The sequence below is a fragment of the Exophiala viscosa genome (genome assembly GCF_022695815.1).
Source record: "Exophiala viscosa unplaced genomic scaffold EDD37scaffold_12, whole genome shotgun sequence".
NCBI classification, from domain to species: Eukaryota; Fungi; Ascomycota; class Eurotiomycetes; order Chaetothyriales; family Herpotrichiellaceae; genus Exophiala; species Exophiala viscosa.
The window spans coordinates 686760-714561 of record NW_026944364.1 but is presented as its reverse complement, the minus strand read 5'-3'; the positions used below and the strand labels follow the sequence as shown (position 1 = coordinate 714561).

Below are 27802 nucleotides of genomic sequence, written 5' to 3'. Positions count from 1 at the left end.
ACCGCCACTACGACCACTGACACAACCACCGCCACTACGACCACTGACACAACCACCGCCACTACGACCACTGACACAACCACCGCCACTACGACTACGGACACAACCACTGCCACTACGACTACGGACACAACCACTGCCACTACGACCACGTTCACAACCACTGCCACCACGACCACTACTACGACCACGACCACTACCACGACCACGACCACTACCACGACCACCAGTACCACTACTACTGGTATCTCTCCTCCTAACTTCGCTGCATTGGCCATAGATGTCACAGTGAGCACAGTTGCTGCAGCCGCAACTGGCATGCTGTGTTCAGGATCCAATGTGGCGGCCTCTCAATCATCCCTTCCAATGGCTACAGGGGCTTACAACTATCAAAAGGTCGCCTTGGCGGATTATCCAGAGCGAGTCTACGAGGTTTCGTGTTTCATGACAGCAGAGGGCGGCAATGGCATCACTAGCTATCCCAATGTCAATTCTATGGAATATTGTATTGACCTTTGCAATCAAAACGCTCAGAGCGGAGGCCTATGTGTACAGGTGATCTTGTTCAGTTATACTTGCTTTCTTAAAGATGGTGCAAACAATTGTGGTACCGGTGCAGGCTTATGTTATCCGAACAGCATGGCGTTCGACCACATCGGCGCGAGACTGCTTACACAAGGTGCTCCCAAGGTTGTTGATTACACTACTCTTATGCTACCTTACGACAACCAAACGTACAATCTGGGACTTTGTTCAGGGTCAACGGGAGGCCCCTATCAGTACGACAACACGGTTGTGGGAGTCTACAGCCAGCTATCAGTTTTGAGAGGTGGCCGGGATGACCTCTGGTTGATCACTTGTGGTGGCAATGTTTACAATCCTGGATCAGCACCCGTCGTCGACACCACAGACGGCGCTAATGCCGTGGAAGTAGACTATCCGCAAACCGCCGACGACTGCGCACGACTTTGCGCCTACCTTTGGCAGGAAGCCGCACCAGGCAGTGGTGGAACGGTCGATTCGTCGTTGACCTGCCAGACGTGGACATTCAGCTACGGCGGCATATGTACCCTCTATAACGGGTACGATTCAACTCAGCAGGATGTCCCCACGACTTTCTCTGGAATCATGGCTTCCGGAGTGAATCGAAACCCTGGCGTCGAATACAAAATCCCATCGACACCAGCAGAATACAAGCGTTCGTTGCACAATAGTCCTGGGAGTGTTCGCTACCATGCCAGGGACACATTGCCTGCCAGGGACACATCGCTCGCCAGGGATACATTGCCGGATAACGACTATCAAAAGGCCGACGTGATCCTTCCGTGGAACGGCAAGAGATGGGGTACTCACAAGCCGTATTAGCGGCCTTCTCGACTTCAAGTATTTGGCGGAAGGAGGTTTCTAGTCTCTGTTCTCTCGGAGCAGGTTGTGCAGCGTCTACCTAGGTGCTTGTCCTTGACATTTCTTGGGTTGGTCGAGTCAGGCTTTTTGGGCTGGTGCGCGTCGCATATCGTCAGATAGTATGGTGAGGGTGGTTTGAGTCTGGTGGCTTTGCAGGAGGCAGAGATCGATTTGTAGGAGAGTTGGCTTTTCTTTAATACATTCCACCTTTTGACCGCAGAAACTCAAGGACTCTCGTCCAATACCGTGATTGTATTGCCCGGACTGCCAATTAGTAAAGCGTGGTCACAGAGCATTTCCTGTCAGTGGCTGTATGTCATAATCTTATAAGAAAATGGGAATGGGTTTGAGCGTGATCACAAGCACATGTGAGGCGTGGGGTTGAGGCAATAATCACTCCTATCCTTTCTCTTCCCACCGCTAATATAGAGTACACACGGGGCAGGCACAACAAGTTATCAGTCATCATCGCCCAGACTATATGCAGCCTGCGGATCCTGACCGAACATGAGTATACTGTCCGCAGACTGGCGGAAAGGCCATCTGATATACGCGAGCGCGATCTCAATAACCATCTCCACAGGAAGTGACCGCACCCTCACAGCAGACAAATCATACCAACCACCCTGCGAGGGGTCATGAATCTGTGGAACAGTCTTGACAAACTCATCCATACCTTCATGAACAAGCACCTTCAAAGCGTCGTGGACGCTTTTGCCAGAATTGAACCAGAGAGTTCTCACAACATGAGCGAAGAAGACCATCTTGTCGTACGTGTCGAATCTTGTGAAGAAGTCTGTTCGTGGCGTGACATCTAGCAATGCTAGTGGTTTGTCGGCGGGCTGAAAGTCTTTGGAATGTACTAGGACAGGCTCCATCTGACGCCGATTCCAGGACATTGCTGGTGGAGTCATGTCCAGTGCCCGATAGTCGTCGATGGCCTTTTCTGCGAAGGCTCGGTTTGTCCGGCTCAGCTTCGAGATGCGGTTCTTGAGGTCCTCGGCTTGTTCCTTCAGAGAATGCTCATGGCGTCCCAGGGTCTCTGACGAAGCTAGCATCTGCCTCCATTTTGTGTCAAGGTCTCTTTGTTCTAGAACCAAGTCGACAGCCTTCATGTGAGTCGTGTGTCGAGTAGTCGCAGCTCTGAGTAGCTTCCGCCACAATTGCTGGTCTTTTTGCTTGGGATCCATCATGTGACGCCAACGAAGCTCCCCAGACGCCATCTTCGCGTACCACTCCGGCTGCTCCGTTCGCAATTTGCTGTCCAACTCAACAAACTCCGCGACCCAAGATGCATCAGAGGAATGGTGGCCCTTTCGCAGAGCTTCCGGGCTAGGCTTCATGCTGAGAAGATCTGGAGGCGCTACCTTTTGACGTCTCTTATTGGGTAGCGTCATACCTCCTGCTTCCTCCAAGGCGGCAACGCGAGCAAGCTCATCTACCTCAATCTCACGCCATTTTCTGAGGAAGCTGGGCCTGCTGGTCACGGAAGCACCAGCGAGTTCCTTGATGATCGAGCTGCCCTCCAACAAGACGGCCTGCTTTCGGCGCGCAGTCACCGTCCTTGGGATATAGGCATCCTTCTCATCATCCGACACCCAGGCCAAAACTCGTATAAGACCGTAGCGGGAGATATTGTTCCTTATCTTCCAAAGAGACCACTGCAGATCAGCAAAGAACTTCCGTGCTGGGGTGCCTTTGTAAAGCGCCGTGCTGAGATGTCCTCCCGAGAGATTCACTGTCATCAGAAGGGTGGAGTTGAGGCGCAGTCTGCTCTCCCCGTCGGTCGGATAGTGGGATAGCAATTCGCTACTAGGATCGTAGGCATCCTCAAGCAATGCTGTATGCCGAAACTTTGAATCCTTCTGGTCAATCAATGGACTCAGATATTCGGAGTACGCGGAGAAGTTGGGTTCGACGAGAACATGGCGTCGAGGTTGTATTGCACTATGAAGTTTCCGAGACCAGAGGCCTATCCCGGGATTGACATCGATGATATCGCAGGTGTGCGGTGTAGGAAAGGTAGTCCTTAGACGACTCAAGACAGTATCTCCTGTGTGTTAGCAAGACCAAGACCTGGTGTTCGTGGGCACTCACCACATAGTTCCTCGTTGACAATGTCGACACGGGTAGAGCGACCGGAAGGTCCGCGCGATGTACGCCGCGCCTTTGTTGAAGTCGATGCATGTCTTGCTGCAGTCGAGACTTGCCGGACAAAGGCACGTCTTATCATGCGCAAAAGGAACGCGCAAGGATGAGCAGGGGCACGTGTCGTATAGGTGCGAGGAGGAGTAAAAGCGGGGAGGACGTGGGAGGGAGAGTAGTCTTAGGGGCGATCGGTCGACAATTGAGAGAGGCACAGTATCTGGAGGATGGTGATTCATTGACAAACGTGATGCGAGTTGTAAAAAGTGCATGACGGAAAAATCATCGCCAGCCGCTGTCAATGGGCGGCAGAGGCGTGCTAGGCATGCTAAGGGGCCTTAGGTAACGCGCGAGCAGGCCATGGCGCCCGTGATAGCCTGGGGTGTTACCTGATCAGCTTTCTCCTCGGCATTTGATTAGGCGCTGATCCTGACGATCAATTGGAGATTCTCACCCACGCCCGTCAATTGCCCCGCAAAATCCCCTTCGTCCCTCCCTCGAATCCAGCTTTCCCATGCTTTCGTCATCCCAATCGCACGGTTACAACACAAATAGTGATGCCGATCAAACGTTTGCCCAATTTCTCATAAAAACTGCGGTTCTCATTCTTTCAACCCTGTCTATCCAAGACACAGTCGCAATCTTGCCTTAGCTTTTGGGTATACTGTTCCAACATGGCGACGTCAGGACAGCCTTCTGGGGTTGAACTCAACCCTCAGCAGCGGTTCTTCCATTTCTTCCAGCAAGAGATCACAGGTCAGTTTGCCACAAGGGATTGGCATCCCATTCACTAACTTGTCGTCTTGATCAGCCCTCCAAGAGCAAATGGATCGCCTTTCAGAAACTGCGGTAACGGGCGGCGAACGAAACGACGCCGCAGACCACTGTCTTGCGGGCATCACGCGACTCTCCAACGAAGTCAAAGACGCCTCAAGTTACATTCCGCCTTATGATCAAAGAACATACGCTGAGGTATGGGCACTCGACTGTCAACACCCAAACACAATGTTGACGTAAAACAGGCAATAAAGGCTTTGCAGGAGAAACTCGACGACACGCGCAAGATCTTCGCGCCGAAGCCCAAGTTCTCCTTCAAGTCCGCGCACAAGAGTCCCTCCTCGCTCTCTCTGAGCGATGCCGCAGAACTAGCCGCAGAGAAGAGACGAGGTGCCCCAGGTATCCTCGATCCAGGCTCCGAGACGAACTCTTCCTTCGCGAATACTCCGGCATTCAGCATGACCCCTGCCAACGAGCGGGCTCTACCAGACGGCGAGGAAGAAGAAGGCACCCAGCAAGATCAGACGTCGAACGACCAGCCTACAAATACCGACTCATCACCTTCAGACAAAGACAATGATCGACCACCACTGTACACAACACAAACCTCCATCTCCGTCACCAACCAGACGCACGCACACATCATCCTGCCCTCATCATCACTCAATACCCAAACCCCCTGCTCTCTACAGAAACTGTCAAACTGCGTCCTGGACCTATCTATTCCGACGACCGCAACCGCACCCTTCGCCAGCCTGACCATCAACAACGTCTCATCATCCCTTCTCATCTGCGGCTCAGTGTCTGGCCCTGCACACATCACAAAAGTCAAGAACAGCATCCTAGTCGTCAAAGGCCGCCAATTCCGCATGCACGACTGCAAGAACGTCGACGTCTATCTCCATTGCACAAGCAGGCCCATTATCGAGAACTGTCACGGCATTCGGTTCACCACGCTGCCGAAGTTCCATGTATGGTTTTCCCCCTACCTCTTAGCTTTCCACACAAGTGCTAACCTTCATAGTCCGACCTGATCAGCTCTTCTCAGACCGCGCCCGACGCGACGCCCAATCAGTGGGACCAAGTGGACGACTTCAAATGGTTAAAAGCTGAGCCCAGTCCCAATTGGTCGGCCATGCCAACCGAGGACAACATTCCGGACGATACATGGCGGGAGATCGTACCTGGAGGTCCAGGCTGGCACCTCAATGATATACTGAAAGCGGTGAAACTGCCGGTCGAAGGTGGTGGTGCTGACGGCCATTGAACTAGAAAGAGAGGTTGAGATGCTAGTGTCCATCCAGATGTTAATCAACCATGATGAGGACGGCTGGAACCAGGTTATGAAGCAATGCGACCGGTGTGGCTATGCGCTACCAGAAAAGTTCGGCGAGTATCATGATGGCACTTGCTGCTGTGACACCAGTGCTCCGGTCGCCGGACAAGACTTGCCTCAAGGAGGTCAGCCTACACAGATACATTTGCAACGCGGATGAAAAGCAGGGTGCTTTTAGAGATTGTTGAGTGTTGAGAGCCGAAGCGATAGAAACGAGCAACGACGAACGAAATCAAAAGGAACCCTGCCATTTGCTACTGGTCTGCTACTGGTCTGCCACTGGAAAGGAAAAGGTATCTACGGCGTTGGGCAAGGTCCGGAAAAGACCAAGGTTTTAGAAAAGTAATAGCAGTCAATTCGGTAGTGGTACAGAGAAATCTATCTACCTTCACACAGGTGTGACATGGGAAGTCGTCCATCTCGAAATGTCATGTCAACGCCCCATTCCAACCAAGTCCGAGACCCAGATATTTTGACTGAATCATATCAAGGCTTGACCTCCATATGCTCTCGTTTCTTTCGAGCAGGTACCAAGTATTGAGAACATCTCCTCGTGATGGCAGTCAACACCGGAGCAGATTCACCCTGCCCTCTCAACACACACTAGACTTAGGGTTGGCTTGGGCATTTCGTGTATCCCCAGATGCCAGCTTCAACTTTCATGCAGATCTCTCGTTTCTTCTCTTCCACCCCAGATTGAGGGACTACACGCCCAAATATCACCAACGCCCAGCTATGCAACAACAAGGGGGTAAAAGGAGCGTATGTTCGATGAGAGGCGCCGTGGAGCAACTCGAACCAAATAATGTAAGGATCGTAATCATTTCCGACATACACAGTATCGTGTCATGTGGATGAGAAAAGGAGGTGGCGGCACTGCTCGGAAGGTATTGCAGGATGTCGCGTGGATGGACGGAGTCGAGATTGAAGGCGTGATAGAGGTCTGTCTAGTACGTCGACTATGCCAGGTTCGACGCTTTCGAGTCTCGATCCGGATTCCGCACCTATAAGGAATTAGACATATGGACGACAATGAGCTTCAAGGCCTTGGACTCACCTGCAAGATCCTCCGTGAAAAGTCTCGTTCATCAGCAATACTGCCGATACTTTGTCGACGGTGAGAATATATCGACGGATCAAGTCGTTGATCAGTCTTTGATGACTTATCAGATTGCGTTCCGCCGATTGCCGCGTTGCGGCGATGTTCTTCCTCAATGTCGCGGTTTCTTTTATGTCTGAACCACAGTAGAGTACCACCAGCGATGGCAGCAACTGCGACAACACCCACGACCACACCAACGGCAATTCCTACTTTGCTGGAACCACCAGATTTTGCAGCGCTGGCGGTCGAGCTCGCTGATGCTGTTACCACCACCGTGGCACCAGCCTTAGTTACAACTGCGGGTTGCGTGGTTGCCGAGGTCTGAGTGGCTTGGGTTGTGGCGGCTGCTGCTGCAGAGGAGGTGCTGTTGGCAGCAGTCTCGACATCGGCGGTCAAACCCGTGAGGTAGAGCTGCCAATAGCCAAGCCCACCACAGTTCTGTGAATCATAACCGTTGCACGGCGAATCGCACTTGCTGTCATCCACCTCTAGATCCAAGGCGGGTAGTTCGGTACCACAATAGCAAGTTGAGCCTCCAGTAATTGCCATGACCGCTTTGTTCAACGCGACACATTGTGTCTGGCAGTATCCCGAGGTCTGAAATGTGTAGCTGCCTTGTTCGACTAGAGGATCGGGCTTGCTATAACAACCCAGTGTTTGGACAGCTGATGGAGCATCTGTTGTGGTCGCTGAAGACTGAGCTGCAGCTGAGCTGAAGAAAGCAAAGGCGGACGTCAAGATGACGGCGCGTAGTAATGATCGTGTCATCCTTTCTGGTTGTTGTGAACGGGTTAAAGATTTGAAAGTAAGAGGTATCGTGCTGGCGGCTAAGCTGTTCTTTGCGGCGAATTCTTCATCCACTGGTCATATACTGAACGAGAGTGAGAGTTGATGAGCTCGAAGTGAAAGTTGGCAAGTTTGAGTGACGAGTTTGTCAGTGTAACGCTGTACAACCGCAAATGGTGAAGCCCGACGCAGGCAATTGACTTCTTTGTCAACCTCACAGCAGCGACCCGCGCTGCTTTTTCCTTGCTCTTTTTGCTTGACTTTGGCTCCAGTTACGACGACGACAACAACAGAGTTGTTTTTCTAGAATCGAAAGGACAACGTCAAGTAGGCTTTTCGAGGAGTCGAGACCACCCTTGGCTGGGGAATGCGGATTGTTTCAGAGCTGCTACAGAAGGCCCCTGAGGTGTACAAAGCCGGAATGTAGGTAAGCGAGTGTACGAAGAAGGAAGTCGATGAATTGGAGTCGTCAGCTGGTCGTGTCGATGCCTCGATGGCGAAGTGTTTTGAAGATGTTCGAGTTGTTCTGTCGAAAGGAATGTGTGAATGTTTGAGTTGACTGTGGAGGGAGAGTGAGTGAAAGACAGACGTGAAAGGAAATGAGGTTGACAGACACAAAGGGCTCGTTCCCTTAGCAGTGACCGCAGGAGAAGGGAAAAGCGCGCGGAACCTTGGCAAAGAAACGGCGCAGTTTGACTGAGTGGAGGCAAGACTGCAAGGACAAAAGACTGGAGGAAGAAGGAGACGACGGTGCAGGGGCCTCTGAGATCAGTCAGAGGGACACAAAAGCAACAGCGAGACAGGCCGAAATTGCAAACAAGGCTAGTGGCCTAAATGGCCCAAACAAGCTCGGGCGGCCCGCCTAGCTAAACCTGAATGGGCGTGGTGGTCTCCTTTCACTCAGGAACGCTTGTCTCCATCCCACACTTTTGGCCGCCCGGCGCCCATCCTCTTAATCTGCCTCCGGGTGGTTGCGTGCCTAAACAATCATTTCCGATCAACACCGGGTTCTCATTGACTACAGATTGATCTATCTTGACTCACTGTTCATTGCTCGAAGACTACTCCGTACAGGCACTGGGAGCACAGCACTTCACATCTTGAATGTCACGCTGGTTGGGTAAGTTTACTCTACTGCAGGTGCTCAAAGGGAGCAGACTTTTCCTTCTTGTGACGTTTCCAACGATCAGCTCGGCTAGCCCCAGTCCGCGGCACAAGTGCACTGTTCCTGCATTGGCGCCGTTTAGTCAACTGATGGCTTGCAGACCAGCCTCTGATTTGCCAACGCACCACACGCGGACCCAGTTGCTGAGTGGCTTTTTGATGGCGTCCAATACCAACATGTCGAGGACGCGACGACTGCTTCATAAACCCCCGTACCGCTGTCTGCAAGCTGTCAACGACTCATCAGCTCGGCCGGACACACGACTTCTGCTCTGTGCCACCACGACCCACGGGCCACGATGGCTGAGTCCTGCCCACACGACGCTTTCGATCTTGCGTGATATCAACACTGCTGGTGCATAAATAATGTCCCGATTGCGACAATCGGGATGATGGCAAACGACTCCCGAGAGATAACATGTTATTTCTGGCTCCAAATGGGCCAAGAGATGAAGAAGGTCTCAGCTAAAGAGATAGGCTTGGAATCCTGCAGATTGCAGATTATCAGCATCACTCGCCTGGGTCGTCTCCGTTAGGGCAATAACAAGCGATACGTATGCAATATTATAGCATGGATTGCCAAATAGTTGAAGCAGGCCCTTACTCCGAGTCCTCAGAGTCCTCACTCCGTGCTTATGCTGCTGTAGACTTCTTCCAGTCCGATGTCCCCGACGCCATCCCGTGAGACATCATTGTAAGGATCCGAAGTATTAGACCACGAAGCCCGATTGGGACATCACCGCGAAAAAAGTCTCTTTATGAAGTCGTCATCTGTCTCGAAGGTCCACCACCTCGAACTCCATACCCTTGACTTCCACCACGTGTCCCGGGCGGAGCGCGTCGGTGTAGATGTTTTCAACATCATGAGGATGAAAAATGCCGGGCTGATTGCAATTAAGAATCGTTTTCTTACCCGGAGGGTCCGTCAAACGATACACGCCCCAATCGCCGCCGTGTGAGGTGTCTCCTTTACTCGGAGCACATACAACAGCCACACTTTCAGCCAACATCATCTGGTACCCGGCATGAGTGTGAAGATCTCGACTGCTCATGAAGCAAGTCTGACTGGGATGGGTGTGAATCCATCCCAGGATCATGAGGTCTTCCGAATCCACATAGTCGAAAAGCTGTGATTCATTCGTCATCTCACACGTGTCGGATGTGGCTGTCTGTGAAGGTACGATCAGCCTGCTGATGAAGAAAGCGTTCGCCGTAAGCGTGCCTGCTAGAAATCCGCATGTTTCCAGATTCGTCAATGTATTTTTGTGAGCAAGCCTCAAGAAGGTTGTCCGCAACGTTGGCGGTAAAAAGATCGTGCGTAACGGTGTTCCATTTTCCAGGTATGCTGCCGGAGCAAACGTGTGGACCGGTTCGGGTGTTGCTGATCGAGCAGGCAATCCCACTTGCGTCGAGACCTTGTCTGGACGTGGTGGAGGTGCGGCGGAGTCGTTTGTGGGTTTTGGAGGGACCAGGGGAGGTATGTCTCTCTGGAAGTCGGGTCGAGAACCGTGCGGTAATGGAGGGCTGAGCACCAGCTGAGCGTGATGCGAGGGAATAGAGGGATAGTGATAATGCGAGCTGCTATCCTTCAAAGGCCGTGAAGGCGTCGCCGGGTCCGGGGCTGTGGGCTGCGTGCTTCCTTCGACTCGAGCGCGGAGTTCCTGAAGTCGTCGTGAAATATCATCTCCTACACTGCTCGGTGGTACTCCTGCTTGTCGATTTGCAGCTCTCCGCGATATCTCCTTCTGAGCGATTCTCGCCGCAAGCTCTTGATTTTCGTGTGCTTGTAGCGGCTGTCTCCTTTGCTTGTAGTCTTGTACTTGACTCGAGGAGTCACCTGCGAACCCTTGCTGTGTTTGGGCTGCTTTTCTTGCCTCTCTTTCCTTGGCAAGCTTGACATAACGATCATATCTCGCATTGATCTGAGGCCTAAGCAGATCTAGGATCTTGAGATTTCTGTTGACTTCCTTTTCTGCGTCCTTTAGAAGTAGTTTGTTCGTCTTGTCTCGTGCCTGTGGATGTGCGGGTAGTTGAGAGAGGATAAGATGGGCATGTCGGAAAAGGAGCAAATATGACGTTTCTTCGTCGCCTTCCCGCATATACACGTCTGCCTGCAGTCTGGGATCAGTCAAGGGTTTCGGAAATGGGTTATGTATAAACCAACCTCTTTCAGCATTGCCTGGGACGATCTTAACCAGTATCGAAGGGGAACCCCAGCGTCATATTCATACTCTTGGGCGGCTTTGGTGATTTGCTGCACATTTCTAGGCGGGCGCGAGGAGCCCAAGACTCCCATTACACCTGACATCTTTCACCACCAAGGAACAACTGCACCCAATGCTGACGAGGTCTCGGTGCCCATGTGGGGTAATACGATGGTAGTTCAGCCAGTATCAACGGTCGACAATTCCAAATAAGAGCTTCCGTAAAGGTGGTATGAGTGTATATGGCGGTGCAAGCACAAATGCCAGGCTGCGCTGGAAGGAGGTGGTTGTTTGCATCTCATTGTGTTAGGCATTGGTGTTGCGATTCGAGAAAGATGATGCCCGGCAGGCGTCACTCATTTCAACCCGCATTTTCATCTAAGGAAGGTGAGCCGGTGTTTACTCCCCTGCTTCATTCCAGCACTTCGACAAGAGTTGTCACCTTCGATCTACAGGGCATCTGAGGTACGATAACATCATCCCAAGAGTCAGGAAAAGCTGAGTACCTCTACTCGGGTACAAATGATGCCAATTCGGCAATAGTCAGGATACACAACACCAAGGACCATTTCAGTCGGACCAAGTGACGCCGACGTCACTGATGGGCTGACTAAATATGCGCGTATCCTGCAGTGATGACTCCAGCTTTCGAAACCGTGAACAGCAGGCTACCCGCCTGATTTCCAAGAATCCCTGGATGATGTGAATGTCAAACTATGATGCAGCGAAGCGCGTATAGGGTTATTTTGCACAAAGATATATATCGTCTGCATTGAAGCAAGGTAAGGACTTATCTTCTATCATCAGTATATATTCTACCTGTTTTGTGAGTTGACCCCAAACACGAAACAAACTCACATTCCATCATGGCTACTTCAATTGAGCAATATACCATTTCTGTACCGGAACCAGACATCCAAAAGCTCAATGACAAACTCGACAGCGCCATTTTTCCTGATGAACTGGACGAAGCAGAATGGGATTATGGTTCACCACTCAATGATATCCAGCGACTAACAAAATACTGGTGCCATGACTTTGACTGGCGCAGTGCCGAAGAGAAACTCAACAAACTCCCTCACTTTGTCACCCAAGTCCAATGTGAAGGCTATGAATCCCTCAAAATTCATTTCCTACACAAAAAGTCCACTGTTAAAGGAGCAATACCTCTAATCTTCGTCCATGGGTGGCCGGGCAATTTTCTCGAAGCCACCAAAATTATCGACTCCTTGTCCTCGTCGAAAGATGGCCAGGTCTCTTTCCACGTTGTCGCACCCTCACTACCAAACTTTGGCTTCTCGGAAGGAACCAAGAAACGAGGCTTCGCGATCAATCAATACGCCGAGACCATGCACAAATTAATGCTTCGACTAGGGTACAGCGAATACGTCACACAGGGAGGAGACTGGGGCTGGTCTATCACTCGAGCTATGTCTCTACTTTACCCTCAACATTGCAGAGCTACACATCTGAATATGGACGCTGCGGACCCTCCCACATTCCTGAAGCACCCATTCCTCGCCATCGAGGCCGCCCTGCGCCCCTTGTCCGAGCGGGAAAAGCAAGGCGTCGCGCGAAGCGAGTGGTTTGAGAAGGAAGGCTTTGGGTACAATCTCCAGCAGCGCACAAAACCTCAGACTCTTGCGTACGGTCTTGCCGACAGTCCCGTGGCACTTTTGGCGTGGATCTACGAGAAATTGCACGATTGGACAGACAGCTACCCCTGGACCGACGAAGAAGTCTGCACCTGGATCTCCATCTACTGGTTCAGTACCGCTGGTCCAGCCGCGAGCTGTAGAATCTACCACGAGACGGGCCGGAGTGGACCCTGGGGAGAGAGATTGACCAGGGACACGCTTAAACAGTGGCAGCCTGTTAAACTTGGACTCAGTCATTTCCCACGCGATATCAGTGTCATGCACAGTGCGTGGACTAGGACACTGGGAAACTGTGTCTTCGAGAAAGATCATACAAATGGTGGGCACTTCGCTGCCTGGGAGCGCCCCGAGGACATTGTGTCCGACTTGCGAGAGATGTTCGGCAAGGGAGGCGGTGCGTATGGAGTGGTAGATGGGAAGACTGGTTATTGAGTAACATACGTGTCAATGCATTTAGGCACTGACATGAAGCGTTGACGGGCGTGACTGATATTGGCAATATCATAATATTTTCTTCCACTGTACATTTCAAGACTTTGATTTCTTGCCCTTGCTGCCGGCCGCACGACTAGGTCCAGGCTGACCGTCGTCGTCGCTGTCTTCAGGCATCTCAAGCCCCATCATGCCCATCAAATTACCTCCAGGCCCAGCCATTCCAGCCTGCGACCTCAGACTTTCGAGCAGATTCTTCGCAAGGTTCACGTCGATTTCGTGATCAATATCATCATCCGAAGACAGCTCCTCCACGTCCTCTTCAGTATCGTGCTTCGTGTCCTTGAGAGCAGGTTTCTTACTAGACGACGGTTCGAGGTCCAAAGCACCGGTGTTTCGTAATTCGGCTTCCATCTGCTTCATGAAAGCCTGCATATCCTCATCATTCTCATCCGAGACTTCTGCTTCCTCGACATGTCCCGGTCCATCAGGTGGCTGCGGCTGTCGCAACCCAGCCCGTAGCGAAGGATCTTTCGCATCCGCCCCAGGTCCGAGTTGACCCTTCATGATCTCCTTCATAACGTCTGGGGGCATTCCCATCATCTCTTGCATCATCTTCGAGAACTCATCCTCGTCGAAGCTGGCGTCCTTGTCCTCGTCTTCATCGTCGTCCTCATCATCCTCGTCGTCGTCGAGATCATCGTCGCTGTCATCTCCGAACAACCCCGCGCCATCCGGTCCGCCTGTATCATCATTCAGGAACTGCTCAAATTGCTTTACGATTCGTGAGAGATTCTCATGCGTAGCTTTGTCTCCGAACCCGGCTTTCTTGCCCTTCTCCCCACCCAGCTCTTTCTGTAAGTCATCGAAGTCGATATCAAGCCACTTTTCGTCGTCTTCTCGCTGATCCCATGCTTCGACGTCAGCATCAGAGGGTAATTGCTCGTCTCCAGTCTTCAAGTCGTCTAACAGCATCTTCATTTCTCGCACAGCCGGTCGATCCTGGTAGTGCGTGTCGGTGAGGAGCATTTCGAAACCGCATGTGACTTTCATGCCAGCTTCCGCGCGCGCATACTCTTTCGAATCTGTCCTCGATGGCATTGAATCTTGGAACACGGCCGGCGTTGGGAAGTCCTGCGACTTGACCTGAGCATAACCGACGCGGGGGAATCTGACGGTGACGGTGACAAGATCTTGTGGAGCAAATGTCATTGAGTCTCTGTTTTCCTTCTTCTGCAGCGGCTTAAGCGCGATAGGATCTCGGAGGTAGAATGCTTCAATCGCTGGTGAGATATAGGCTGGCTTCTGATGGAGGAGGAACGCCACTTTTCGAGGCATGGTTACCATTGCGTGGTGCATGTTGTCTGCGATTTGGGCCGGATAGTTGCGAAGCCGGAAGAATGCTTCTTCTTCCATGCTAGTCGAGTGCATCATTCGTTTGGGCTCCCTCAGCAAGATTTCCCGCGCCTGTGGTAGGGACAACTTTTCTTCTGTTCGTCTTGAGGATCTCGAGGCGCTTGCCGGCTTGATGATCTTGAGTTGACCATCGTTAATCCAGACACGGTTTTCTGCGACGTCTGGTTCCAACCAGGCGGGCAGAGTGCCGGATGCTTCAATAAGAAGAAACTCGCCATCGCTGTCGGTGACTTTGACCCATATGTCATTAAATTTGCGGGTGAGCTCACGCAGCAGCCAGACTATGACCCATTCGTCTTCTACGGAATCACCATATTCCGTCCGACCTTGTAGGAAACTCAAGCCTGTCATGGGTGTTAGTTCATTCCCGCTCGTCCTCTTCAAGCATTACAGACCTCACCATCCTCTTTGTTGAGTTCAAGAGAGAACCCTTGTCGCTGCCATATGTAATCTTTCAGATATTGTTTGTGTAGATCTGTGGCATATTTCTGTACATCGCGCAAACGAAGGCGCAGTTCTGAGTCGTGGCTCGCATCGAGGGAAGAGGATATTAGGTAGATGGAGTACTCTATGCAGTCGTCTGGTAAGGCGGGTTTCGGAATGGGATGGAAGGTGGACTGGAACCAGGCAATGTCTTCATCAGTGGGAGGCATTCTGATGATACGAGTATCGCGGCTCTATAACTTAGGACTGAACCGATTCTTGATGTCTTTTGATGGCTCTGATGAGACTACGCTGTGTCTTTTCTCCGCATGAAATCATTTTGCATGAAAAAGAGAGACTCCACCCAAATCCGATCGTCCAAAACATAGACCATTCCTCATTGGGAAACAGTGTATACAAAGAATCCGAATGCTGCTGCACTTCACTAGGTTATGTTTACATGTTGAATGATATGATAGCGTGTTGTCTGCTCAATTGATACTGTTCTATCCAGCATCCATGCAGTCGGGCCCAACATGGAACACTACATCGACACGCCGGCGCAAACTAACGATGGCTCCTTCTACACAAATGGAGAGCGACTCGACGATATGTCACCCGAAAAATCCTTCCAAGTCCCTGGTCTCAACGGCGACCTTCACACAAAGAGTTACGGCATGAACCTCAAGACTCCCCGAGCTGGAACGCGCGAAGTTCTACGGCCTCTTCCCAATGGCAACCCCGGTCGGACGGAGTTTACACCATTCTTCAAGAGTGCGAGCAAGACCAACATTGCGCGCCGGCTGTCTAGCAGGAAGAGTAGAGTGTCTGGGACGCCGTCATATCTCAAGGGTGGCCAGACGCCTGGTCTACCACGACTGAGCGACCTTTCGCGTCTGGATGGCGAAAACACATCGAGCTCGGCCGGCAATGCTGTTGACGATACACCTCTGCCACAGCACGCTACCAGCAGCGTCAGAAGCACTCCTCTCGCGCAACTACCTGGACGCGATGGTGGACTTGTTAATGACGGGAATATGATGACACTGCGAGAGCAAGAGAGCATAATCGACAAGATCGAGAAAGAGAACTTCGGCTTGAAGATGAAGATACACTTTCTGGAAGAGGCGTTGTCAAAGAGAGGGAATGAGTTCAACCATGCAGCATTGAAAGAGAACACTGACTTGAAGGTCAACCGTGTGACAATGCAACGCGAACTTCACAAATTCAAGAAGAACATTGCGCAGGCTGAGAAAGAGGCGGAGATCTACAGGTCGCAGCTCGAAGAATTCAAAGAGCGCATTAGGCGAAAGCAAATGGACGAGAGCCTGCGGATAGAGATGGAGAGTCTTCGATCAGAATTAAAGAGCAAAAATCAGCAGATTTTCGACTTGCAAACCCAGCAAGACCGTGCAGTCACCGAAGAGCAGTCTGAAGTCGACAAACTTCGAAGTGAACTTGAAGACTTGCAGGCCGATCTACGTGAGAAAGAGCGCGCACTTGACGAACGAGACGACCAGATTGACGAGCTCAAAATGAAGGCCAGCAAAGAATCCAACAGTGCTGCTGAAGTTGAAGATGAGCTGGACTCGGCAAGGCAGGAAGTGGAAGACCTAAAACACGACCTCGAACGGGCCAAAGCTGATGCACAGGAGGCCAAAGAAGAGAAGGAAGAAGCTCTGGACGAGAAGCGGAGGGCTGAAGAGGACCTGGATGAGCTTCGCGATGAAATGGCCAACAAGTCATTCACGACCAAGGGCCTCAGTCGACAAATGGAAGAGAAGGCCAACAAACTCGGAGATGACTTCGAGGACCTCCAGGAACGATATGACGCGCTTCAAAGCCAGCTGAACGAGAAATTAGAGTCTGAGAGGCAGCTTCGCGACAGAGTCCGAGAAATGGAAAAGGAAGGAGCATCTGATGTTCGCCAGTCACAACAAGAGCTCCAAACGTCGCAACAACAGCGTGAGACTCTGGAGCGAAAGTTGACCAACATGGCCAAACAGTTGGAAGCAGCCGAGAAAGAACTCCAGATCAAGGTCGAAGAAAAGGATTTGCTCCAGACGCGTCATGATGCTTTGACCAAGGAGTCTGCGGAGTTACAAAAAGACCTCAGCAGGTCTCAAAAATCAGTTCACGAGCTTGAATCTGCGATAGACGAGGAGCGTCGGATTTCTGCTCAGAACGAGAATAATTTGCGAACCCAGCATAAGAATGAGCTGGATCTCTTGAATGAACAGATTGATGGGCTGCATCGTGAAGTCAACGCAAAAGAGAACGATCACGCTGCTGATCTGGAAGAATGGGAGTCACAGCGACGAGCGCTCGAAGCAGTCTCCCAGAAGGCAGAAGAGAAAGCCAAAGGGCTACAGCGTACAGTGGACAAACTTCAGGATGCTCAAGGCACGCTCTCCGGACGCGAAATGAAGGTGCAAGAAGCGATGGAAAGTGAGAAGCACCGCCATCAGCAGGAAGAGAAAGTCTTGTCGAGACAAATCGAAGAACTTCAACAAGATCTGCTCGCCAAGCGAATTGCCACAGACGACGTCCGAATGGAACTCAACAATGCTAGAGAGGAGCTTCGTATCTCGATCCGCGACCAAGCAGCACTGAAGGAGAAGGTAGCTGAGCTCGAAGAGGAGATTGAAGTACTTCAAGCAGACATCGAGCAAGAACATGAATTTGCCGAGAGTCGACAGCAGAAATACTCAGCCAATGCAGATGCTCAGGTCCTCAAATTACGCCAGGAAAAGCAAACTTTGCAGGAACAGCTGACCAATGTCAAACTCGAGTTGCAGAACACAAAGTCATCACTAAAAGTTGCCGAACAGGATCGCAACAAATTGGAGGCCAAGCTCCTCGACGCGCAGAAGTCGAACGATGATACTTTCAATGTCGACCAGGAGAAGCGCGAGCTTAAGCGATTGAAGGTCAAGCTTGAGAAGGATGTAGCACGTCTGACGACAGAGCGCGACAATCTGTCTGAAACGAATAATTCACTCGAAGAGGAGATCAACGTGGAGTTCGAAAGAGCCAGCAAAGAAGAAAATCGTCTCAATGCGGAAATTGACACTCTTCGAGGTCAAAAAGCCACCATGGGAGAGAGCAAAGACCGAGAGTTGGCTTCTGCGAAGAACAAGCTCGCTCGACTGGAATCCAAGATCAAAGACCTCGAAGGCATGTTGAACGATCGATCAAGGGTTGTCGGATCCCCCGTAGGCGACCTATCCGGCCTCACGCGCGATCTCAATGCAGCACGACAGAATGAAACGACTATTGCCAAGCGAGAGGTGGAGTTGAAATCGGCCAACCGCGATCTAAAGATGAAGATCAACGATCTCGAACGAGAACTGCATGAAGTGAAACTTGCACAATACAAGGCCAAGTCTCCGTCGGTGTCGCCTCCTCCGTCGCATTCGAAGGAGCTGGCCAAATCCCGCCAGGATCTTATCGATGCGCAAGCCGAAAACAAGCTCCTGAGCGCCGAAAACCGCGACTTGAAGCGTGCAGGCCGCAAAGCATCTGTGATCGAAGATGAACTTGCAGCCCTACGATCAACGATCGAGGCTCGTGCAGCAGAGCTTGAGTCTCTGAGTGCTAAACTTGCAGAGCGAAACGACCTGGTAGAAGATCTGCGAGAACAACTTGACCATGTTCGCAAGTACCAAGAAACAGAAGACATGTCACTGGACGTTCGTAAAAGTGACAAGCAAATCAGCGACCTGAAAGCGCAGATTCAACGCTTGCGCAAGGAGCAAGAGGAAGTCAATGATGTGTCGATGCGTCTCTCCGTACGTGACGGTGAGGCGCGCCAAATGAAATCCCAGCTTCGACGCCTACGCGAAGAGCGCAGCCTGGCCAACAAGCAGGCCGAGGAGGTAGAGAACCAGCTGGAGGTGCTGCAGAGCAAGTACGAAAACATGCTTGAAAAGTTGAGCTCGGGTAAATCCAGCAAAGACGAGATCCGACAGAAGGAGATGAGAGGCTTGATCAAAGAGATCACGTGGCTGAAGGCCAGATGCAAGCGGGAAGAGCGTCTTCGCAAAGACCTCGCTTGGAGTAAGGGACTGCTTGCACAGAATGAGGCGATGAGGGTGCAATGGTATGTTCGCTTTAGTTCTTTCGATATCGGACTAGAAATACTGACTGCCACCTAGTAACCAGATTGACCTCCGCATCCTGGGCGAGATGGGTGTTATGCTGGATAGGAGCAAGTACAACACCAAGTTGAGGCCTGTACAGAAGTTCCGCGCGGGCGTTTTCGCCGTCATTGCCGCCATCCGAATGAGTAATATGGAAGAGCAGTGGAGAGATGCCAGGCTTATTGGAGAGGAGTTGAAGCAAGCTCGGGCTAAGGCTAATCAGGGCCGGTCGAGGGTTAGAGTCCTGGAAGTGTAAGCGATTGAGGTACTGGTATGCATTTTTAGGCAGAGGACTGCGTTTGAGCATGGTGTTGCATTGCGAGGTGTTGGTGGTGTTGGCTTGTCGCGGCTTTGGAGGCGCATAGCGACTTCAGTCTGGACAATTTTACGATGTTATGAATGTCAACAACGCACCGTCGACGGCGCCATGAGGTGCTTCGACCTTCTTATTCTTGTATCTCTTTCTGACCTCTTTTCACATTGACCCAACATAATGAGCACTGAGCAGACATGGCAAAGGATTGCAAGTCGAGGATCGTAGGTTAAAGGTGATTAGATTGTACGTCAAGGTATAATTAATATACCTGAAATCATGACTAAACGCAGCATACTGTATGCACAACACCTTGAGCCGTTTTACCATGTACACGCTGGCATCCCTGACCGTGGCCCGAGTCCAGACCAGCCTGGACGCCACCGACCTTCTGCATCCAGTCTTATCCTTTCCTCATGACACCAACGGCGTCAAGAACAGTACGCCTCTTCATGCACCTTTAGTAAGACCCCTCGTATTCCCTGACCGTCCACCTGTGCATCCCCTCTCATGTACCGATGCCATGCACCACGTTCCACGGGTCAGCTCTACGGCTGCCTCTTGGATGTTCAGCGCCCATTTAAGGCTTGTTGCAGGTCAAGCTGAAGCAGAAAGCATGTCCCTACTTGACCTTCATACTATATCCTATCCAATACGGTCAAAAAGATGCCGTCTCCTACCAGACCAACTTTCATCAATCGCACCACCAGCGATTATGGCCTTACGAGCGACCAGCCAGCCGTCAACGCGCACATCGCGCGGCTCTCACACCGCCGGCGCAAACGAGCTCGCGTACCCAACATCACAAGAAGAACATTCGGCTCACGCTTTCTTGCAATCCACCATATAGGTGGACTTCGAGATGATCCCTTCTGGAGTCTTCCTGTTGAGAACAAACACGACGCTATGACAGGGTTTGACCATCGTAAGCAACCAGTCCTTGAAACGGTACATGATCCATCTCACGCTTCAACCAATAGACTTTCAAGTCCTCTGCCCTCGAGCCCTCAGCATCGGCAACTACAATTACCACCAACACTGCGTGATGGCGGCCAACGTGCTCCAAACACCCATGTACTGCCACTCGATGATCGCGTTGAACCTGACGGTGCAAAGTCAATCCCAGGCCCAGGTCCAGGACGGCACAGCACACCGCCTATCCCTAGCCGCCATGTACCATCTCAATGTAGCAGTGGCCGCTGTGCGAGAATGCTTGGCCGACCCAGAGCGATGCACAAGCGACATTGTCCTAGCAACAATATTCCCCCTATCCGTCGTCCATAGCATGACAAACGACTACGCCGGCTTCGCCACCCACGTCGAAGGTGTCCAACGTATTGTCGCCCTCCGTGGCGGCATTGACAACCTCGGAATGGACGGCTTCCTGAAGATCTCCGTCCTCGGCACGCTCCAGCACGCCGAGGTCTTGAAACGCCAGCACTCCCAGCGCGTGCAAGACCAAGCACAAGGCCTGACCTTCCACGACGACTCCGTCCTCGTCTACCCAGTCCAGCCATTTTCCGACGCGCTGCTCTCCAAGCTCTCGATGTTCCCCTCGGGCTTGGCGTCGTTGGCCTTCGAATCGCGCCTGAGCCTCCAGTGCATCAACTTCTTTCAGCTCTTCTGCCAGTGGTTTGACGACACTCGCACCAATGGCAAGCCGCACGAGTCCATGGTCGCATTAGGCCACGAAATTCTCGCTATGGCGCAGCTTAGCATCACGGAGCGTGCGTTGGCTGTTGCCGCTCAAGCATATCTCAACCACTTGGAGCCCAGGTCATGGCACTGGAGTCATTGGTCCAACGAACATATCGTCGAGGAGCAAGTCCTTCAACTGAGTGCGGATCCGCAGCTGGGTGACTGTGACGAGGATTCTCTCACTTGGGCGTGTTTGATCATCCGAGATACCTCTATTGAAGGAACCAATGCCTGGAAGTGGTCCGATCGAATCATCTCGACCGTGGATGTCGACGATGCAAGGCTTGATGAACTGTGTTTTTCCTTCTTTGCACGACCGCCCAGTAAGGCTAATAACGTAGAGGAAGTGTAGGTAGGCGAGCAATATCAGTACGGCTTGTATCTTGCATCACCTGCCAGCCCTTTCTTGAGTTTAGTCGTCGTTGATGTAGGCGAAGAGACAGATTGACCTTCTGATGGTCGAAAAGCCGCTATCCTGCCATCCTCACCGGCGGTGAATATTGTACCGTTCTGCGCATGTTAGCGGTGTACTGGGCATTCATGGAGTATGGAATGTTTGACCTACCGTCTCATCTGCGAAAATCGAACGTACGACTTCTCCCACGTGAGCACCTTCGAGGACGATACGCTGACTTGGATCAACTTTGGAACCTCTCACGAGCTTGACCAGATCGACTCGAGTTTGGCTTCAGCGCTCCAGTTAGTTTGATCCATTGCTGTATCTGTATCAAGACTCACCTGTGCGAACCGCAAGCTACTACATGATCCGGTCCAGTCTGGAAAACATCGATCACATATTCGCAAGGAACAATAGGACGTAGGTCTCCGAATAAGTCCGGCGAAGGCTCAGTATCATCGGTGTCTTCAAGAGTAAGTGAATGCAGTGCGAGGTTCTGATCTGAGCTCAAAGCATAGAGATCATTTGTGCCGAGAAATCCTGCCTTGTGAATGGGACCATGGTTAACAGCCTGAACGAGACTGTCTTCCTCCTCCGCGATTTGGGTGTCAAAAATGCTGACCAAGCCATCATCACCTCCGGCAAGAAGCACATTGTCCTGAGTAGGATGAAAGTCCAATGCGGTAATTTCGTCATTGAGCTCCGTATTTTGCCAGCGCACTTTATTTTGTCTTCGATCCCAGACAGACACGACTGCGTCACCGCCAACGGCCACATCAGTACCCCTACAGGCGATCGCATTCAGCGCCTTGAAGCCTATCCTGAATTCCACCGCTTTCGACCGAGTGCGATAGTCATAAACTGCAACGTGGCCATCGTTTCCTGCACAGAACACAGTCTGTCCAGCATCTGCCACAGCCATCGAAGTGACACCATGAGGGCAGTCGCTGAGAACAGACACATTGGGAGTGCCAAGGGCTCCCCTGTCTTGTAATAGCAGAAGTTCATTTGCAGAAGTGATGGCGGCAAGACCGTCTCGCGCAAGAGGTGCTATCGAGAAGATGTAGACATCATTGTGCCGAGACGGCGCACAGCTTGCTACCTCATGGTATGTGTTCAGCATGCCGAGGGCAAGAGAGGCACAAAATGCGCGCAAGTCTGAGTTCGAATATCAATAATTGCAGTGCCAACCTCGACAAGTGAGATCGGTTTCCCTCAGAAAAAAATACCTGGATGCCGCGATTAGTCATGATTTTATCTGTGGTTTGAATGCTTTGAGGCACAACTTGGCAACGGCAGAGCATTTAGTATCTGCCCGCTACGTTCTTCTGTTGCTCCTTCTCAAAACACCAGACCTGGGACTTCATCTCGTCACATTGAAGGTTGCAATTGTGCCGCTCGAAATATGACCCAAGCTGGTACGCTGTACGCTGGACCGCGTACAGATTAGGCCCCCAATTTCTTGATGCTCCTACTTGATGAACGATAAGAAACCTCACTCCTATGCAGGCAGGATCGCCGTCCAGGGTCTAGGCAATCATGACCGGCGATGATGCTTTTTCAGGCAGAACCATTTCGTCCCTTCCATATACTAACGCTTCAAGGCACACAGATGCATATGTTTTCTTCCTTTTGCTACATTCTTTTGATGTAGTGACATCGCCACGATGGCCTTCGTAATAGCTAACGGTTCAGATTCAGTGTTTGGTCCGGCGTACTCAGGGCCATCACGAAACTTCGACTTCACACTCTTATTTGAGGATACAATCCTGACCATTGTCCCTGCAACAATCTTCGTCATTGCCGCAGGAGCAAGGGCGACATGGCTGACCACCAAGCCGAACAAAGTGTCAACTTCATTTAGCCGTCTCACCAAGCTGGTAGGTGTTCGAATACGGCCTGCCTAGGTCGTACGAACTCACTCTTCTTGACAGGTCCTTCTGTCCGCTTTCGCAACAATACAACTTACAGTGCTTTTGAGCCGCGCTACGAACCTGGAACTTGCGACAAGAGCCTCCGTTGCTGCGGCTGTTCTGGACTTTTCTGCTGCTTGTCTCCTTTTCGTGCTATCATGCTACGAGCACTCTCGATCGATAACGCCATCAACCATCATCGGATTATATCTGCTCCTGTCGTTACCGTTCGATGCCGCTCGACTCCGCACCTTCTACCTTCTACGCGGGTACGCCGCTAAAGGCATCGCCAACTCACTGGCGTTGTCTCTGGCGATCAAGTTCATGGTCTTGATCACAGAGGCCGTTGAGAAGCGAAGCATACTTCTGGAGCCATATCGTGATCTTCCGCCAGAGACTACCAGCGGCATTTACAGCAGGTCGGTGTTTTGGTGGCTCAACTCCCTGCTAAGAGTTGGCTTCGCTAAGACCTTACACCTCAACGACTTGTTCAACCTGGACGACACGCTCTTGTCCGCTAACGTGCAGGATAGGTTTCGACGACGATGGGCATTGGTGAAGGACCATGGTCGCCTCAGCCTTCTGTACACCGTCCTGAGTGTTCTCAAATGGCAACTACTTGTCTCAGCTCTTCCCCGTCTCCTGCTCTCGGTGGACATGTTTGCGCAGCCATTGCTGGTGCAGGAGACTATAAACTTCCTCGGCAGCCAGGGGAAGCAGTCGGTTTCTGTTGGGTGGGGATTGGCCGGCGCGTACTTCCTGGTCTACTTCGCCCAAGCCATCCTCAAAGGAGCGTATAAGCATCTCCTCAATCGATGTGCCGTCCAGGTCCGCGGTGGGCTTGTTTCGCTCCTCTATCATAAGACGATTGATCTCAGCTTAGCGGCACCAGATCGTTCGGGTTCATTGACGTTGATGTCCTCCGACATCCAACGCATCGTGGACCCAATTCAATACGTACATGATACCTGGGGTGGCATAGTCGACCTTGGGTTAGGTATGTATTTGCTCTACCGCAACCTTGGTAGCGCATGCTCGGCTGCTGCACTGGTGTACGTCCTTCTGGCACTGGGTACTATGTGGGTGACGAGGGTCATCTCCTCATTCCAAAAGCAATGGCTTGCTGCTATAGAAGTCCGGGTATCTTTCACCTCCGCGCTGCTTCATTCGATCAGAAACGTCAAGCTGCTAGGGTTGTCGGAAGTCATCAAGGTCCGCACCCAAGGCCTTCGTGAAACGGAGATCGAGAAGTGTAAACGATTCCGACTCATCAACAACGTACAAATCCTCCTTCAAAACGGACCAGGCACGTTCGCACCGTTTGCGGTCTTCTTGTGGTACTACATTCAAGCCAAAGGGTCTGGACAGCCGTTGGATCTGGCGACCTCCTTCAGCGCACTTACAATCCTGCGCCTAGTCCAACAGCCACTAAACATACTCTTCTTCGTAACGCCAAAACTAGCATCCTCGCTATCATGCTTTGACAGGATACAACAGTACTTGCTCGCGCCTTCGCGACACGATAATCGACTTTCTCTTGACAGCGTATACGATTCGGACGGTTATTGGGACTCTACTACCGACGGCATCGAAATGGGTAGACTTGGAAGCATAAGTCGCAGTCTGGCGAATGAGGCCCTAACTCTCAGAAACTGTTCGTTCGGATGGACTGGAGATGCACCACATGTCGTGCAAGATATCGATCTGTCCATCAAAGCAGGCACAGTGACCATGATTATCGGTCCAATTGGGAGTGGCAAGTCAACATTGCTCAAGGGTATGCTCAGCGAAACTCCGCTTTCACGCGGCTTTGTATATCTTCGAAACCAGTCCATCTCTTTTGCCGATCAAGAAGCTTGGATTCAGAATGGTACAATAAGGGACGCTATTCGCGGTCCTGATTCACGAGACATATCGTCATTTGACGACGCATGGTATGAAGAGGTCATATACTGCTGTGGTTTAGCTGAAGATCTGAGAGCATTCCCGAAAGGCGACAAGACATTGATAGGGTCTAGAGGGATATCCTTGAGCGGCGGTCAGAAGCAGAGACTGGCACTTGCCCGTGCAGTCTTCTCGAAAGCGGAAGTCCTCATTCTCGATGACGTCTTCTCCGGTCTCGACAACGATACAGAGGAGCTGATATTTAGAAGATTGCTCAGTCAATCAGGACCATTACGCAGGTTGCAGACTACTGTCATCATGGTCACACATGCAGTACATCGCCTCCCGTATGCCGATCTCGTCGTCAGTCTGGACAAAGACGGCCGGGTGAGTGAGCAAGGAAGCTACGCAGCTCTTGTCAACTCTGGCAATGGCTATGTGCGCAGCCTGGAAGTTCGATTCAAACAAGAGCATGAAGCCCTGGAGATGCATGAGCCTCAACCCGAGTTTGACGTCGGCAAACCTGACTCAGCACGCGTTCCTGCCGCATCTCTAGCAGAAGATGGTGCAGACGCCCAAAATATCCTCAGACGCACAGGAGAATGGAGTACGTACAAGCATTATTTCAAATCTTGTGGCTATGTTTCCACTTTACTGTCCTTTACTTGGGTCGGAATCTGGATGTTCGCCGACGCAACGCCTGGTATACTTGTCAAGTTCTTTGCGAACAATAGCGGACAATCAACAGCATTCATCGCAATCTTTGCTGCAGCGACGGGCATGGCGGCCGTCGCGATCGGGTTGCTTGGATATCAGGTTTTCCTTGACATGCAACCACGCTCTTCCAGCCATTTGCACTTGAACCTGCTTGAGAGTGTTTTGAACGCACCACTCTCCTTCTTTACCCGAACGGATGTTGGCACGATCATCAACCGCTTCAGCCAAGACATGGCCATGGTTGACAATGACATGCCATACGCATACGCCGACACAACTATAGGGTTCTTCTCTTGCATTATGAGCGTTGCTTTAGTCGCGTCAGGTACGGGACTCTTTGCTGTCGTAGTGCCGGTGGTCGCGGTTGCTCTGTATGCGGTTCAGAAATATTACTTACGCACAAGCCGGCAGATGAGATTGCTGGATCTGGAGGAGAAAGCCCCGCTGTATACGTGGTTTGGAGAAACAGCGTCAGGTCTAGCAAGTGTCCGCGCTTTTGGCTGGGCTGAGAAATTCGCAGGCAGAAACTTGGAATTACTGGACCGAAGCCAGCGGCCCTTTTACCTCATGTTCTGCATTCAAAGGTGGCTCGGGATCGTTTTGGATCTGATGGTCGCGATCATGGTCCTCATCTTGATGGTGATGGTCGTCACGAGGAGGAGTTCCATTGAGCCCGGGCTGGTGGGATTGAGCCTTCTGAGTGTAGTCGACTTGAGTGAAAGTCTCACAAAAGTCGTCAGACACTGGACCGAACTTGAAACGAGCATTGGCGCAATTACGCGATTGACAGATTTTGTCAAAACCACTGAATCTGAGCACAAACCGTGCGAGGTGCAGACGGTGGACAGAAGTTGGCCACAGAATGGGGAGGTCACCTTTTCTAGCTTCGGTGCCAGCTATTCTGCTGAGTCTGCGCTTGTGCTCAAGAACGTCGGTCTTCAGATTTCGGCCGGAGAGAAGTTGGGGCTGTGCGGTAGGTCTGGAAGTGGAAAGAGCTCAATGCTGGCAAGTCTTTTTCATTTGCTCGAGTTCCGATCAGGGGCGATAGTAGTTGACGGTGTGGATCTGTCGCGAATACCACGAGAGACGCTACGTGCAAAGATCAACGTTATCCCACAGGAGCCCTGGTGGGTGACTACTGAGACTGTTCGTTTCAACATGGATCCCTGGAATGCGGCAAATTCAGAGTTCGACACGCCTCTCGAGCGAAGTCAAGCAGATCAAACATTCATCTTGGCTTTGACGCAGTGCCAGATCTGGCATATCATCGAACAGAAAGGTGGTCTCGATGCCGTTATGACAGCGGACTTCCTTAGTCATGGCCAACGACAGCTGTTTTGCCTAGCTAGGGCGCTTGTGAGGAAGAGTAAAGTGGTGGTTCTGGACGAAGTCAGCGCGAATGTCGATGTCAACACCGACAAGCTGATGCAACAAGTTATCCGGGAACATTTCCACAACTGCACCATCATCGCGGTGGCGCATCGGCTGAACACCATTGAAGATGGCGATCGGGTGGTGGTGTTGAGTCAGGGTAGGATCGCGGAGGTGGGCGAGCCGCAGGTCCTGCTAAGGACGGAAGCGAGTCGATTCAAAGAGTTGTATGAGACATGAAACATTGAGTAGGACAGGTATGCCTGGCAGAGAGACCCAGACTCGCTTCTGGGCGGGGTATTGAGATCACTTGGGATAGGTCGAACATTGGACTCATATAGCAAACAGCGACCTCATTAATGATGTTACGCAGCATACATAGGTGGCAGAATGGGTATGTAGGATTGCAAACCCCAAGCATACTGGTACGAGAAACGGACATAGTAAAGACATACGACAAGGCTGCGAATCTTAGTAAGCAACGCATTTCTTTGGTGCTTGGCACACGACAAGGCTGCGC

The 27802-nt window shown here is 51.5% G+C and overlaps 11 protein-coding genes across 11 annotated transcripts; 6 read left to right on the top strand and 5 right to left on the bottom strand.

Annotated features, from left to right (window-relative positions):
* Nucleotides 1-66: 66 nt before the first annotated feature.
* EDD37DRAFT_640812 (uncharacterized protein) lies at nt 67-1737 on the top strand (the record flags this gene model as incomplete). The annotated part of the gene is made up of 1 exon (XM_062817263.1): nt 67-1737. A coding segment is annotated over one exon (1299 nt), but the record flags the coding sequence as incomplete, so codon positions are not given.
* On the bottom strand, nt 1738-3799 carry EDD37DRAFT_688481 (uncharacterized protein). Its single transcript, XM_062819959.1, has 2 exons — nt 3502-3799; nt 1738-3454 (listed from the first exon to the last, which is right to left on the bottom strand). The coding sequence occupies exons 1-2, from the start codon at nt 3635-3637 to the stop codon at nt 1863-1865; spliced, it is 1728 nt and encodes a 575-aa protein (XP_062666624.1). The 5' UTR covers nt 3638-3799; the 3' UTR covers nt 1738-1862.
* Nucleotides 3800-4066: 267 nt separating this feature from the next.
* Nucleotides 4067-5989, top strand: EDD37DRAFT_669125 (tubulin binding cofactor C-domain-containing protein). Its single transcript, XM_062819335.1, has 4 exons — nt 4067-4305; nt 4361-4521; nt 4572-5297; nt 5351-5989. The coding sequence occupies exons 1-4, from the start codon at nt 4224-4226 to the stop codon at nt 5591-5593; spliced, it is 1212 nt and encodes a 403-aa protein (XP_062666623.1). The 5' UTR covers nt 4067-4223; the 3' UTR covers nt 5594-5989.
* A 632-nt stretch (nt 5990-6621) lies between these two features.
* Nucleotides 6622-7532, bottom strand: EDD37DRAFT_653790 (cell wall integrity and stress response component; the record flags this gene model as incomplete). Its single annotated transcript, XM_062818614.1, has 2 exons — nt 6622-6666; nt 6720-7532. 2 exons carry the CDS (start codon nt 7530-7532, stop codon nt 6622-6624), a joined length of 858 nt encoding a protein of 285 aa, XP_062666622.1.
* Nucleotides 7533-9274: 1742 nt separating this feature from the next.
* On the bottom strand, nt 9275-11022 carry EDD37DRAFT_674363 (ubiquitin thiolesterase; the record flags this gene model as incomplete). The annotated part of the gene is made up of 2 exons (XM_062819506.1): nt 9275-10825; nt 10879-11022. The coding sequence occupies 2 exons, from the start codon at nt 11020-11022 to the stop codon at nt 9482-9484; spliced, it is 1488 nt and encodes a 495-aa protein (XP_062666621.1). The 3' UTR covers nt 9275-9481.
* Nucleotides 11023-11556: 534 nt separating this feature from the next.
* On the top strand, nt 11557-13075 carry EDD37DRAFT_640804 (microsomal epoxide hydrolase). Its single transcript, XM_062817262.1, has one exon. It carries the CDS (start codon nt 11785-11787, stop codon nt 13006-13008), a length of 1224 nt encoding a protein of 407 aa, XP_062666620.1. The 5' UTR covers nt 11557-11784; the 3' UTR covers nt 13009-13075.
* Nucleotides 13076-15172, bottom strand: EDD37DRAFT_640803 (SGT1 protein-domain-containing protein). The gene is made up of 2 exons (XM_062817261.1): nt 14825-15172; nt 13076-14768 (listed from the first exon to the last, which is right to left on the bottom strand). Exons 1-2 carry the CDS (start codon nt 15075-15077, stop codon nt 13105-13107), a joined length of 1917 nt encoding a protein of 638 aa, XP_062666619.1. The 5' UTR covers nt 15078-15172; the 3' UTR covers nt 13076-13104.
* A 99-nt stretch (nt 15173-15271) lies between these two features.
* On the top strand, nt 15272-19590 carry EDD37DRAFT_640799 (uncharacterized protein). The gene is made up of 2 exons (XM_062817260.1): nt 15272-18949; nt 19005-19590. Exons 1-2 carry the CDS (start codon nt 15384-15386, stop codon nt 19243-19245), a joined length of 3807 nt encoding a protein of 1268 aa, XP_062666618.1. The 5' UTR covers nt 15272-15383; the 3' UTR covers nt 19246-19590.
* Nucleotides 19591-19646: 56 nt separating this feature from the next.
* On the top strand, nt 19647-21344 carry EDD37DRAFT_168030 (uncharacterized protein). The gene is made up of 4 exons (XM_062809821.1): nt 19647-19765; nt 19918-20227; nt 20283-20908; nt 20988-21344. Exons 2-4 carry the CDS (start codon nt 19969-19971, stop codon nt 21138-21140), a joined length of 1038 nt encoding a protein of 345 aa, XP_062666617.1. The 5' UTR covers nt 19647-19765; nt 19918-19968; the 3' UTR covers nt 21141-21344.
* Nucleotides 21345-21538: 194 nt separating this feature from the next.
* EDD37DRAFT_612937 (WD40-repeat-containing domain protein) lies at nt 21539-22520 on the bottom strand (the record flags this gene model as incomplete). Its single annotated transcript, XM_062815409.1, has 2 exons — nt 21539-21686; nt 21739-22520. The coding sequence occupies 2 exons, from the start codon at nt 22518-22520 to the stop codon at nt 21539-21541; spliced, it is 930 nt and encodes a 309-aa protein (XP_062666616.1).
* Nucleotides 22521-22752: 232 nt separating this feature from the next.
* On the top strand, nt 22753-27733 carry EDD37DRAFT_640794 (putative multidrug resistance-associated protein). The gene is made up of 2 exons (XM_062817259.1): nt 22753-23277; nt 23332-27733. Exons 1-2 carry the CDS (start codon nt 23065-23067, stop codon nt 27520-27522), a joined length of 4404 nt encoding a protein of 1467 aa, XP_062666615.1. The 5' UTR covers nt 22753-23064; the 3' UTR covers nt 27523-27733.
* Nucleotides 27734-27802: the final 69 nt, after the last annotated feature.